General features: G+C 44.7%; 3 protein-coding genes across 4 annotated transcripts; all 3 read left to right on the forward strand.

The window, feature by feature from the left end:
- Window positions 1–337: 337 nt before the first annotated feature.
- On the forward strand, window positions 338–5147 carry gjb9b (gap junction protein beta 9b). 2 transcript variants are annotated; one of them, XM_078080839.1, is made up of 4 exons: window positions 338–462; window positions 3529–3955; window positions 4185–4674; window positions 4712–4847. In XM_078080839.1, exons 2-3 carry the CDS (start codon window positions 3566–3568, stop codon window positions 4665–4667), a joined length of 873 nt encoding a protein of 290 aa, XP_077936965.1. In that variant the 5' UTR covers window positions 338–462; window positions 3529–3565; the 3' UTR covers window positions 4668–4674; window positions 4712–4847. The 2 variants fall into 2 exon arrangements, with proteins under 2 accessions (XP_077936965.1, XP_077936964.1); XM_078080838.1 differs by having other exon boundaries at window positions 4185–5147.
- Window positions 5148–5575: 428 nt separating this feature from the next.
- pef1 (penta-EF-hand domain containing 1) lies at window positions 5576–9473 on the forward strand. The gene is made up of 5 exons (XM_040189114.2): window positions 5576–5747; window positions 6425–6671; window positions 7493–7648; window positions 8167–8310; window positions 8470–9473. The coding sequence occupies exons 1-5, from the start codon at window positions 5727–5729 to the stop codon at window positions 8697–8699; spliced, it is 798 nt and encodes a 265-aa protein (XP_040045048.2). The 5' UTR covers window positions 5576–5726; the 3' UTR covers window positions 8700–9473.
- Window positions 9474–11430: 1957 nt separating this feature from the next.
- Window positions 11431–13365, forward strand: smim12 (small integral membrane protein 12). The gene is made up of 2 exons (XM_040189254.2): window positions 11431–11562; window positions 12359–13365. The coding sequence occupies exon 2, from the start codon at window positions 12380–12382 to the stop codon at window positions 12650–12652; it is 273 nt and encodes a 90-aa protein (XP_040045188.1). The 5' UTR covers window positions 11431–11562; window positions 12359–12379; the 3' UTR covers window positions 12653–13365.
- The last annotated feature ends 326 nt before the right edge of the window (window positions 13366–13691 follow it).

Here is a 13691-nt window from a genome sequence, read left to right on the forward strand (position 1 = left end):
TTTGATAATTATCAGACATTTTGAAAAGCCCCTTTTTTTGTCACGGTACAATCATCACTGGCTCACTTTGCATTCTGACGCACACCAGTTTGTTATCATGTAAAATCCAGGTCCATCAGCTGTCGCCTGCCGGTTGCTTTTTTCTCTTGGGTCTAATTATCGTTCTCACATCACTTTCGGCTCCCTCGTCACTAACGGTCTGCCACACTTTCTCTTTCCCGATTCTGACAGCAACCGTTTGCTGGTCCGCTCTTGCAAAACAAGTCCAACTTGAAACTGGCCGTGTGTGAATGCATGTGGGCGTAGGTGTGTGACGCTCCACCCATCCCTCCATTCAGGGCAGGTTAACACCTCCCAAGTAAACTCCCTTCAACAAAAAAAGGCGAGGTGAGAACAGGTCAGTGAGTCAACACAAGGCCACGGCGGGGAACTTCGCTATCACGCTGCTTCCCTGGGTCTAAGGTAAGGGGCTGCGTCTTTATTTATGAAACGTGTTGGATCAAGAAGATACCTTAGTTCAGATACAGCTCCGGCATTGAAGACAGTGTGCGAGGAAGGGACACAGAAAGGACAAGACTACTGTTCATTCTCTTCCTTCACCATTGTATGTGTGAAGACGAAGGAGAAAGAAAAGACGGATACCTGGAAGCTGTGTGACTTAAACCATACTATGTATTGCTGGTGTTTTAAGGCATTACCTTGAGAAATGAACGCTGAAGGTGTGACGACGAGATGTGCAAATGGAAGCAGTGCTGGGAAAGAAATAAAAAGCAACCCCACCTTATTGAGAAGCAATGACTCAAACAGACAAACATGTGGTGGAAGGGGAGAAATACATGCAACTAGCTTAACCTGCAGAACAAGTAAAGGCCAAGGATTTATCACTGTGCCATATCAGATGGATATCTACAAGAAGCTCCTCACGTGGAGATCTGCAATGAGGATAAAGACCATTCAAATGTTGTCAAATGTAACTACGCCGGCCAGTAATACTACACGTGTTTCTGTGATGCTGAGCATCATGATCGTTTCTCTGATGAGATTCACATCTCTTGCACACTGAGTTGGACTCTTAATACAGCCAGGAGAGCGGTATTTGCATCGCACTGAGCAGGAATATTGGGATCAAATGCATCCCAGAAGCTGATGTTTTTCAGTTGGGTAAGCATGATGCGTCTCATCTGTCACAGCAAAAGAGAGAGACAAACACGCGGCAAAGAGATAGACGAGGCTGGCCGCTGTCGGCACGGAAAGCAACATTGCAATCTAGAGCAAATGGGAAAACAAATTGTGGTGCAGCTTTGCCGTCGCCCTGAGACAAGATATATACCGTTGTCTTTGAGTTTCTTTAACTCTCTGGCGCTGAACGTCGCCTCAAAGTTTGTTTATGCCGGAGTGTTTTGTATGAATTTCGGAGAGACCTCACACTGATAAATCATATGCTCTCAATAACACCTCGGGTTGTATTCTTCGCTTCAAAGGGGAGGGCACATCGACAGAGAGGGAACGTATCTGGCTTTCTGTGGCCTATTTCGTGATTGTGAATGCCTTCACTCAGATTAGTCTTCAGGCTGTGTGATTTATTAGTTAGGACTTGCACGATGAGAGAGAATGTATCAACTGATTCAACAGCTATGATGATGCCAAAAATGCAGAAGGAAAAAAAGTTTCTGAATTCACGTACTTTGGATCAGACGAGACAGACTTGAAATGGAGATGTCGGCAGCGAGGCTGCATTCCGACTTTTTCCCGGCGCACCACGTAATTGTGCAAGAGAAGCATTTTATTTTAATGTCGGTGAAAATAAAATCGGAAAAAAACCTTAAGGAAGGTAACGGACCGTCCTTGTGTTTGCGATCAGACAGTAATTCAAAGATGTTGGCACCCTTCGGTCACTTTTTCAAAGCTACCACAAGAACCTTCCGTTCTGCCCTTGTGGACAAAGGTGGTAGTGTTTCACATTCCCTTTAGAAAACCTTTTTGTTTCGCTGCAGGAGAGTTGGTCCTGGTTCTGGTTCTCACGTGTGTGTTCTCCCTCCAGCGGGCCCAGCAATACGGCCCGGGTCTCAAGCGGGGGACCAGTGGGGGCTAATAGAGGGCGCTGCCGGGGTTCGGGCTGCAGGTGGAGGGTGGCAGGGGAATTGAATCAGGGTGTGTCTGCGGTGGCAACAGTTAAAGCTCGAGGCGAACTGGAGTTTCTGTCGAAACTTCATGATTTTGTCCAATTTAGTGTAAGATTAGACTTGTATGTACTGATGACAAGCATTAAAGAACCTTTCTGATGGTGGCGTGTGCACTGGAATTAATCTCATGTCATAACTAGGAAAAAGTTGCACACGGAAACTTTGCATACTCATTCTAAGCATGCATGCACACACCTATATGCAAACACCACTTCATTCACACTACCAAACCAACCAAAACACACCAAAGACATCTGAAAGTACACACACACACACACACACACACACATACACACAAAGAAACAGAACATGGCTGTGCAGTTGATCTACTATGGCTCCTCCTTAAACTCTGCACGCGATCAGACCGTCAAATGCACACGGTGATATTTTAACTAAGATTCTGTCTCAGAGGGTGGGTCTCGTGGTATGATCCAGGCACGCTTAACATTCTCCAAAGAACTGCACCCTCCTCGAAGTCACTTTGAAGAACCAAGTCTGCAACGGGCTCATGGGGTCACAGAGGTTCGGCGGCCTGATCAGCCTCACTGTTCAAATAAACTGACTAATCGAGTTGAGGCTCCAATGATGATTCACTCAATGTTGCATTATGACAGTGTTTAAAAGACTGAGCTGCTTTGATACGGATCTGGTATGACGAGGAATATTTTTGTGTAAATGATGTAGTTTTGTTACCTCACAACTGATCAGCACTTCTAAATGGCTTATTTCTTTGTGATTGTTTCGCCATCTCGCAGGAAAAGGGAATTACACAAAATAAAAATGATTGTAATACTTTTATGTGGTATCTTTATTTTACAGATTTACAGAGCTTTGCCCAATATGAGAAAATAATGGATGATGCCATAGTGGTGTCATCACTATTAAGTCAATCCTATGCACATTTTGTATACAAGCGATTCAATAACGTTCCTTCCTCAGCTGCAGAAAATAGTATTTTGCCATCATGAAAAAAAAGTTGTGATAAATGGATTATGGAAATACTTGAAAGAATACTTTCTTTTATTGCAACACTTAAATGATGATGTATTAGAAACACAGCTAGTGTGGTGCTCAAACGTTTACCAAGCAGGGAGCGCGTGATAGAAATACACTGTCTGGTTGCGTGATGGGAAATGTAGCATGCAGGATTTCTGAGTTTCGGTCGTGTTTATGTCTTCCCTCTTTAGGAAGTTGCAATATTAAAACAGAAGAATCCATTAACACTTGAAATATATATGAAATGAAATATATATAGAAAGAGGAATAGAAGTTGCTCTGTATCTACTTTCTACGTTTTGCCACTTTCAAAGTGCTTACCTTCTTTCTTCCTTTTTCTTTTCCTTAGCTCAAGTGAAGATCATCCCACCTCTGAGGCAGCAGCCATGAACTGGTCTGCTTTGGAGTCCCTCATCAGTGGGGTCAACAAGTACTCCACCGTGTTCGGGCGCATCTGGCTCTCCATGGTCTTCATCTTCCGGGTGTTGGTGTTCGTGGTGGCGGCCCAGCGGGTGTGGGGCGACGATAACAAGGACTTTGTCTGCAACACCATCCAGCCGGGCTGCACCAACGTGTGCTACGACCACATCTTCCCCATCTCCCACATCCGCCTGTGGGCCCTGCAGCTCATCTTCGTCACCTGCCCGTCCCTGATGGTGGTGGGCCACGTCAAGCTTCGCGAGAAGAAGGACATGCAGTACACCGCCTCGCACATGGGCGCCCATCTGTACGCGCACCCCGGGAAGAAACGAGGGGGCCTGTGGTGGACGTACCTGGTGAGGATGAAGGATACAAAATGTTATTGGAGTCTTGTTTGATAGGTTACAAATCCTGTGTTCGATAATGTGTCTTCCTAACATAGTTGTTATCCTCAGCCTAGCAATGACTGAAAAAACGACATCACATTTCTGTTCCTTCATGGATGGACTTTTGTCAAGTTTATTTTTTAAAACCTCCAGAAAAATGTGTCTCCCAGGTTTAACCCCTCATGAAATCTTTTCCCAGGCGAGTCTGATTTTCAAGGCAGGCTTTGATGCTGGCTTCCTCTACATCCTGTACTACGTCTACGAAGGCTACGACATGCCCCGCCTGTCCAAGTGCTCCCTGCAGCCCTGCCCCAACATGGTGGACTGCTACATATCGCGTCCCACTGAGAAGAGGATCTTCACCATCTTCATGGTGGTCTCCTCTGCGCTGTGCATCCTAATGTGCATCTGCAAGATAGTTTACCTCATCGGCAAACAAATCCAGAAACGCATCAAGAAGAAGTACAACGCAGACAGGATACTGTTTGCCGAGAGTCATGAGATGACACGGCTGGCTGTTCCCAGGTCGGAGTTCAGGTCCAGAGTCGATCCTACGGCCTCCACTCAAAATCTCAGTAACGCCAAGAAAGAGAAGGCGCCTATTAGGGAGAAAATTATGCACGATAGAGCAATGAAGCTTTTTGAAAAAGAAATGTGGAAAAGCATTCATCAGAGCCAATGAGCAACTGGTGCTCAACACCAAGGATCCTTGGTGTTGAGCACCAGTTGCTCATTGAATATCTCCGGAGATATTCATCAAGGCAGCACGAATGCACACCTTATGCATGCAAAATAACCCCTCAACAGGGAAGATTGCGGAGGAAGTTGAACGGTTTTGGATAGTTTATTGAAATTGACGTGAGTGTTTGTGAGAGAGAGAGAGAGAGAGAGAGAGAGAGAGAGTGGGAGAGAATATGTCGGTGGATTTGAGCACGTCTGTGAGACCAATAGTACAATTTATTTGAGATGATTTTTTAGAGTGAACCCTCTCCCCGAGAATATACACTGCCGTAACGTATGAAACAAGACAAAGCTCTGACGCCACCGACACACAAAATGTACATTGAGGAATGATACAAAATATGTAGTAAAAAGAGACCATATAATATGTATTGTGTTTATTTATTGTTGTGAGATATAAAGTTACTTAACTTTTGAAATATTTATTTGTATGTGGCCTTTGTTCTTTCTAAACACTTGGATGAATCCATAGAGAGGACAACAAAGATGAACACAGATATATGGAAGGATGCATGATGATGATGATGACGATGATGGTGATGATGTGTGTATATGTACACATCATTGGCCAAAAATTCACATTGTAATTTAGAACTATGAATTAAGGTTTGGTGTGTGACAGTGAACCATTTAGTTTTTATTAAACAAAACAAAAAAGTTAAGCATTTCGTTTATTCACATAAATATGAGGTTAAAGTAAATCCTTAGAATACAATGAGTAAGATAACACTCAAATAGACTCCCAGTACATATTACAGAATAACACAGTGAGTGACTAAGTCGATAAGTTTGGTTGAAGTCATGATGGTGATGAGTTTAGTGATTCACGCCTTTGCGTTCTGTCGTCACCACTTTGCCGCCGTACTGTCCAATCAGCAGCAGGAGGCGCGGGTGCGGCTGTGACAGACCCGGAAATGCACCAATAGATTTCAACCGCGAGCCGCACAGTACCTTCGTTTGTATCCGCCTTCACGGCTGCTTTGCTGAAGTCTTGTCAGAAATGAGTTTCCACTACGGCCAGGTATCGAAAAACGGCGTTTTGTGTCTTGTCTATGTGGTTTAAAACGACATGTTTGTATTGTTAAATGACCCTGATGTTTGTTGTATTGCCTTGGTATTTCGTAACTGACGGTTTAGGACGTAACAAATACAGGTGACGTTAACGTTAGCGATGCATTGTTCGCTGTGATTAACTTGGATATCAATGTAAATTGTTGCTACTTGATAACATTCAGCAGGTGATGTTGCTAACGTTATGTCTATTCAGATTGCGCTAAGACTGAAGGATTTAAAGTCATGGCAGCGTGTAAATTAGCGTTAGCAAGTTTGTTAGTCCGTTTTTTTTGTATTACCAACTCAATTGTGATGGCTTGTTTCCTGCATTTCATCCGTGTTTTCTAAGCGAAGTCTCGCGATAACTTGTTACGTTTCATTATTGCTGTCAGTAATGTTAAGATCCTCCCAAACTAAATGTGACTGTCTCTTGGTACAGGTAGTAATGCTGTGTTGAGATTTTAGCACAGTTAAGTTCACTAGAAGGCTGTGGAGTATTAGTACTGAAATGATTTAATTGTATTTGTGGGTTAAGGGTCTCTCAAGAAATCCTACCGGAGGCTCCATTTCCCCCCACACAGCTTGTTTATTCGTTGTTGTTGTTCTCATACAGTCCCAGTGAACTTCTCCCACCTCTCTCTGTAGGGCTACCCAGGAGGAGCCCACCGACCACAAGGTGCTCCCTATGGGGGAGGCAGCGGTCCTTACGGGCCAAACCCCTCCGCTGCCTACGGCGGTGGACAGCAGCAATCAGGGAGTCCTTATGGTGCTTATGGAGCTCCGGGTCAAGGAGGGCAGTTTGGGCATGCACAAGGGGGTTCCCCCGCTGGGCAGTATGGGGGTTACGGTGCACAGCCTCATGGAGGACAATATGGACACCAGGCTCCTGCAGGTGAGGCTCTGATTCCCCGTCTTCTCACTCATTTTCTCTCTCCTTCCCTCTCTGGTGGGATGATGGATGGGGAATGATTTACTTTCCCGGACAGTCATCTAGAGACAGGGTTTGTTTTTTGCCTCTCAGCAGGATTACACGGCTGGGGCTGGGGGGGGGCGCGCGACTGTGGTAACACTGAGTGAGGGTTAAATGGCATAAGAGACGAATGGGTGAAATCGCGTGTTGTGTAGGTGCATGTACATGTGATTACATTGTGTCTCAGCCAAAGTCGGAATCTGTAAGCCTCTGTTGCCGTCACTCCGCTCAGGGTCTGCCCTGAAGTGTCGCCTCTCCCGCTCCCTCTCTCCCATTTATTTCGGCCTCCACTCGTCCCCTCGTCTCATATCATATTTTCTAACCCCCCGTTTCTCTTCCTCCATGTACTCAGTGTCAGGGCCAGAAGCCATTACCTATCTCCCTCTTACTGGGAAGACTTTTCATCAACGCTTGAGCCCGCAGTTACATTTTTTGTTATACCTTTTTCTCCTTTGCACACATTCCCCCTGCATGTATAAAAGCAACAGCATATATAATGTACTTGAGTATTTTATTTATTCGGCATATGGTATTTATGGTATAAACTATTCCATTTCCAAAGACCTTTGCTGATATGATACCAGATCAATGTAATGACGGGACAGACTTATCAAAAGCAGAAAAACAAGAACAAAACCGTGCTGGGAAAACAATCTTGTGGTGGTCATCTTGAAATTGAGAGCCACCACTTCTCTCTTCACCACTCTACTACGACTCTGACCCCCCCCCCTCTCTGTCTGTAGGTAACGTCCCCCCCGGTGTTAACCAGGAGGCGTACCAGTGGTTCCAGACCGTCGACACGGACCACAGTGGCTTCATCAACCTGAAGGAGCTGAAGCAGGCACTGGTCAACTCCAACTGGTCTGTTTTCAATGACGAGACTTGCCTCATGATGATCAGTAAGTCCTGCAGTTGCGGAAAAAATAAAAATCTCAACGGGTTTAGGGTGAGGCAGCTCCATGTCGCGGAGTGGTTATGAATCTTTCGATAGTGTTTCTTAAGGGAAAAAAATGACACAATGTTTATGCAAAACTTTCAGAGAGCTAATCCTCTACAAAATGGATACATTTAGGAAGAATAGAAAGATAACGGTGTTGCAGGATAAAGAAATTAGGCTGGTTCTACAAGTCTGTAACCCTCTAAATTTCAAAAGCTTGTATATTGAAATCTCTTGAAGTCCAGGCAGTCGAGAGGAGTCTGCAGTGGTGACTCGACATACCAGTTGTGTGCGTCTCGCAGTGACTAATAAGTTCCATTCCCGAGGGTTGGAGTATTGTGTGTCCCCTGTGAGAAAGAACACGAGGAGCAGGCTGGTGACGATGGACGCCCTTGATGCCGGGAGGGTCGACCAATCACGGAGCAGAGTTGTCCGTGCCTTGCTTTAACTAAATGCCCGTCCCTCCTACTCTCCCCGCAGACATGTTTGACAAGACGCGCTCGGGTCGCATGGACATTTTTGGCTTCTCTGCACTCTGGGACTTCATGCAGCGGTGGAGAGCGCTCTTCCAGCAATATGACAGAGACCGCTCGGGCACCATCAGTGGCATGGAGTTGCACCAAGGTAGCGCCGTGTGTGTGTGTTTAAAAGAAGCTACCATACAGTTACAAATGGGATCCTTTTGTAAACAGATATAACGACCATTTTTTCCCCCCTCTCCTCGTATTAATCAAGCCTGAAAGGAACGTTCTGGACCCCTGCTGTGTTTGCTCTGTCCTCCAGGCCTCGCTCAGATGGGCTACAACCTGAGTCCGCAGTTCTCCGAGACGTTGGTGCGACGCTTCGCCACGCCTGGCGGGCGACCCGGCATCCAGCTGGACCGTTTCATCCAGGTGTGCACCCAGCTCCAGAGCATGACGCAGGCCTTCAGGGAGAAGGACACCACCATGACGGGCAACATCCGCCTCAACTACGAGGACTTCCTCTCCGGAGCCGTCACCAGGCTCATGTGAGGCCTGGGGCCCCCTCACGGCACCCCCTCTGCACCGTGGACCAGTCACATCATTCCACGCTCGCGTCACGTTTGGCACGGTGTTCTCTGCTCCGCCACAAGTGCCTCCTCCATCTGTGCGGGTACAGCACGTCGGTTCGGGACACATTATTCCGTGGGTTGCTGCTGTTGGGGATGTAATGCCCTTCATCGTGCATTTGAAACAAGTTCATTGGCTGATAAAAAGCGCATCTAAAGCCTTCAACGGACGGCTTCACTTTCACCAGGCACAGGTGGGAGGGTTTCAAAGCGGACTGATGCTATAGAGCCCCAGTTATTTTTTTCTTACATAAACTGCAAAAGAGGCCTTGTTGACACGTGTTTTTCTTCCTGATGGGTTTACTCATATGCAGCCATTAACGTGCTCCTGTGCCAATTAAATGATATCAGGAATATTCAGCATCTCCAGAGGGTGTTTCTATGCAGTGGTTGCACATTGTATTGAACATTGCTTTATATTGTATTGTGTATAATTAGCCAAAATGAGGCCACTTTTTTAAACATTTGAATTATTCTACTCTCAGATTTGATGGGGATTTGATTAGAAAAGTATAATTTATGATAGTTTTCTGCATGATGCACTCCTGTAAGCCAGTATCCATGAATAAAAACGAAAAGCTGGGGGGAAAAACAACCCAAAAGAATAAAAAATGTGTCTTCAGGTTTTCTGCTTTCCCATCAATGAAAAGTTCTGTTTTTAATGTACTTTTAGATAATAAAACGGTCTGAAATCAGACAAGATTATGGTTTTTAGTTCCAAGAATAAAATGCTTTTCTATCACCTTCTTGATGTATCCACATATGAAACTTGCTGCACTTTAAGAAGATGCTCACTGAAGTGTTCAAGCTGGATTTATAGGGTTTTTAACTATACTGTAAAAAGTCAACACTTATGTGGCAAGTATACAGTATATAAGTATTAAGTATACATTCTTAGCTGTTTTTTTCTGTTCTAAAACAAAGGATATAAAACTTAAATAGAGATAAATCACCTCAAAATTGATATTTTATCCAGCTAAAGTGCAGCTGTCAAATTAAAACCGTACGTTTGACCTTCGCCCCAAAATGTCCCAAATCAACTACTCAATTCCCCTTTGTGGGGCAGATTGGCCGCACACAAGAGCAGAAGAGCCTCTTGTCTTCCCCTTTCCCATCTGGCGCTTCTCTCCCTCACCATCTGCTCCTCTGCTTCATCACAGATCACACATCACATCTGTGTCAAGAGGCCTCCTGCTTCTCGTCTCTCCAAGGCCGCCAAACTCCCCGGGCCGTCCTTTTTGGTCCTATGTCACATCCGCCCCGGCCCTTTTCCTCGACCTCCATCTCAATCTAAGGCCAACTTTAGCTTCCCCCGTTGTTCTAAATGCGCTCTCTCCGTGTCACGTTCTCTCTCTTGACACGTCACCTGAACGGACCCCTTTTTAACCATCGAGTTTGGGGACTTGGAAGCGGGACAAGAGGTGCGCTCTGCTGTGAGGTTCCAGGCAGCAGTGAGCCAGCGTTGCAGCAGCATAAGTGATTCAGCAGTGATTTAACCTACAGCCCTGATTGTCATTTATTGTGTATTGAAGAGAATTTCCCACAACTGACCATGGTTGACATTTGTAATTGCCTTGTGCGAACGCCGGGTCTGTTGGGCTTCAGTTAGGGAGGATGTTGTGTTCCACTCCGTAAGCCCCAGTTTGTGATTTGCAGTTATAAAATGGTTGTATTTAACACAAAACTCTTGGCCAGCTGCAGCTCTAAATCTCATTTACTAATAAGCAGGAACTGATTTAATAATCCTGGCACTGGTACAGTGGTTAGTGGTAAGAGCAGAACTGGCACAAATAGTGTTGTTTTACCCGCCGGGGATGAGCACATTTCACTTTGTCTGAAAGGACTCATCAATTACCATTTTTGGCAACTACACGATGGACAGCAGCGAGGGAGGAACTGCTTGAAAGAACAATTTCCAAGCACGAAGCACGGTCACCCACACAGAGACCCGTTGATCACAATCATTTCAGTTACTTTGGAAGTAATGAGAACATAATGACTCGGATTTAGTCCCATTTTTTAAAAACCGTCTTCCCTCTGCACAAATGGGTGATGCGTTGGAACCGGGTTAGGGTCAGGGACTTTTGGGGCCTGCGGGTGGAAATATCAATGTCATCAAGCTTATGGAGTGTGTGACAGAACATTTACGGATCCGCTCACCCCAAAACTGCAGTAGCATATTTAGTCCCCCAAACCCCCCCGCATGTAGTCAAAGCTGCAATTTATGGTTTCCGGATGGATGGCTGGAACAAACTATTTTCAGCATCTCTCATAAGCCTTTAAAGTAAACAGAGGCCTCTAGAAGAGTTGAAGTTTTTAAGCGGATCACCAGAATCTCGAGAAGTATTTGTTTATACAGCTGTGCGTTTAAACAAAAAAAAGCTATTATAACACTTGTTGGGTTTGTCATCAACTGAAAAGCCACAGAGCACATGATATTCTTTGATTATTAAGCATAGTTTAGGATAATAAGCTTGATAAGATATCATTAAATACAATGTAAATCATTACGTTAAGAGATTGTATTGTTTTGTACACTGTATTTGTATCAATTTATTGCAGTATCAGTGCAGGTTTTATTGATTCTAAAACAAAAGCGTGTTTTGACATTCCTCGTCTCAACGCAGTGTGCCCTTTTCACCGCTGAGGGGCGCTAAAACATCGGGAAATAAAAACGTTGCAGCCAATCGAGGGTCGTCAGCCAATGAAATGTAACCAGGAAGGTCACAGGCAGTGTCCCGGATGTTACGTATGTCCGCTGCTGCACCAACGTGCGAACTGTAAAGGTGAGTGAAGACAAATAAACTATTGCCATTATGACAATAATACAGAGACAAACACCGTGCGGACTTGTTTGTCGTAAAGGTGGCCGAGGTCTATAGAAGGCGTATCACTTGATTTAGCGTTATTCACAGTTCGCCTACTGTGGTAGCCAGTGTTAAAGCGTTTAACCATTATGTGCCTTTGACGCAGCAACTTTAGTTCACTGCTACAGAACTTGTCAATAATACTTGTAGGGAATATAATGTCAACATGAATGCATATTGACAGATGTTCGTTCCAGCCCTGTTCTGGTCCGGTTAGTATTGGTCGGCATGCCAAACTCCATAGCAGATATTAACATTCGAATTTGCTTTATTAGTTACGTGTAACTAAACCGTACGCCTTTTTGTTAAAATTCCGTCAGCGCCCTCTCTGAATTCCTGTTATTAATTCGGGTAGGAAGCCACGCACGAAACAAAAGAATTGCAATCGAATTTGAAGGTGATGATTGGAGCTTCACTCGTATTGACGTAACGTAGCGTTAGCATCGCTCGGCTACACTAGCGCCGTGCTAACGTTGTGTTAGCATCGCTCATGTTGAAGAAACAGTGGACGCATGTATACACAACCTTTTTGACTCTTTTGCTCCAGCTCGTATAGTTATCCATGTAACAGCTGTGTCTGGGAACAGTTCACTCTATAAAGTTATCCCTTTTGGTTTCAAACTGGTTGGAATATGAACAGTTTATTGATCACGATTAAGGCTTATCACTTCATTATGCATTTTTTTTATATATAATATGTATTTTTTTTTTCCAGGGCCCAAAGCAGAGTGCAGACATGTGGCCTCTGTTCTGGACAGCGGCGCGGACCTACGCCCCCTATGTCACCTTCCCCGTGGCCCTGGTGGTGGGAGCGGTGGGCTACCACCTGGAGTGGTTCATCAGGGGGGCCCCGAAAGCCAGAGAGGAGAAGGGCATCCTGGAGCTGAGGGAGGAGAGGAAGCTGCAGGAACAAGAGGGTACGGACAGCACGCAGGTGCTGAGCCTGAAGGAGAAACTGGAGTTCACTCCGCGAGCCGCTCTGAACAGGAACCGACCTGAAAAGAGCTAACGTGCACTGTCCCCTGTTTCCCTCACCAGTTCTTCCCTTTTACCTCAGCCGTACATCCTCACTGTGTGAATATCTGATACTTTTGAGAGGGGAATCAAAAGGATCTTTATTTGGTCTTTTTTTTTTCTTCTTCTTCTTCTTCTTCTTTGAGTCAATCACAGCTTATATGTGCTGGATCGGATTCCCAGACCTTCTCCTTGATTTTACGAATTGATCAATAGCCAAATCAGGACACTATAATTAAAAACAGCTGACATATTGAGACTTTGGGTGGCAGAGCTCTGAACTGATGCGCTGGTTTGGTGAGATTTGTTCTTTGATGGTTTTATGTACATGTGTTGTTGTGTCTCTGCTGTTCAATCACACTCAAGTAATTGAAGAGATGTCACAGATGTGAAAAAAAAAAGATCATGTTCTGAGCCTGTCGGAAAGTGTTTCTCCTTTTTAATCATTTCTGCATGTTTAGAAGTGACTGAAGATAAAAGCGGAGGAAAAGTCTTTGTTGGAATTCTTTTTCATCTCGTATAACCTTTTGATGGTATGTGACAAAATAAGCCGACAACGTGGGTGGTCCCTCGAGATGTTTAAGCTGCTTTAAGTCCTATTGTCTGGCACATCTACACTGTACTTTCATTTTAGGAAGTCGGGATGGTGTGCAAACTATGATTGTCCGTCTTCAACAATTATGATGAATAAAGGAATGTTCGCTGAAAGGGCTCGGATTGTTTTTATCACATTTTAGAAATCCGACCAAATATCTGGTTCCACTTGTTATGAAACAATACTTCTTCCAGGGACAAAGTAACATCAAACTCAAAGGAAGGAAGTAATGACTCATTCAGCTTCGAGAAGGAAATTAATTTTCATGCAGCGCGTTCGATGAAGCAAAGAATTTTGCCTCTGGTACAAAGATAAAAAAAAGTCATGTTTTTTAGTTCTTCAATTCAGGCTAAAAATGTATTTGCAGCTGTTGTCTGAGCGGCAAGTCCTTAATCAAGCCCACATTTTTCAGAAGTACCGGCTGATTCACTGAGAGCAA

Source organism: Gasterosteus aculeatus, chromosome 10 (genome assembly GCF_964276395.1).
Source record: "Gasterosteus aculeatus chromosome 10, fGasAcu3.hap1.1, whole genome shotgun sequence".
NCBI lineage: Eukaryota > Metazoa > Chordata > Actinopteri > Perciformes > Gasterosteidae > Gasterosteus > Gasterosteus aculeatus.

What these genes read in the sequence shown, in the direction of transcription:
- gjb9b (XM_078080838.1), top strand. Translation starts at nt 3,566, where the DNA reads ATGAACTGGTCTGCTTTGGAGTCCCTCATCAGTGGGGTCAACAAGTAC. An exon ending in GCCTGTGGTGGACGTACCTG is followed by an intron (nt 3,956 to 4,184) that starts GTGAGGATGAAG and finishes ATCTTTTCCCAG; the next exon opens with GCGAGTCTGATTTTCAAGGC.
- smim12 (XM_040189254.2), top strand. Translation starts at nt 12,380, where the DNA reads ATGTGGCCTCTGTTCTGGACAGCGGCGCGGACCTACGCCCCCTATGTC.
- pef1 (XM_040189114.2), top strand. Translation starts at nt 5,727, where the DNA reads ATGAGTTTCCACTACGGCCAG. An exon ending in TGGACACCAGGCTCCTGCAG is followed by an intron (nt 6,672 to 7,492) that starts GTGAGGCTCTGA and finishes CTCTGTCTGTAG; the next exon opens with GTAACGTCCCCCCCGGTGTT. An exon ending in TGGCATGGAGTTGCACCAAG is followed by an intron (nt 8,311 to 8,469) that starts GTAGCGCCGTGT and finishes TCTGTCCTCCAG; the next exon opens with GCCTCGCTCAGATGGGCTAC.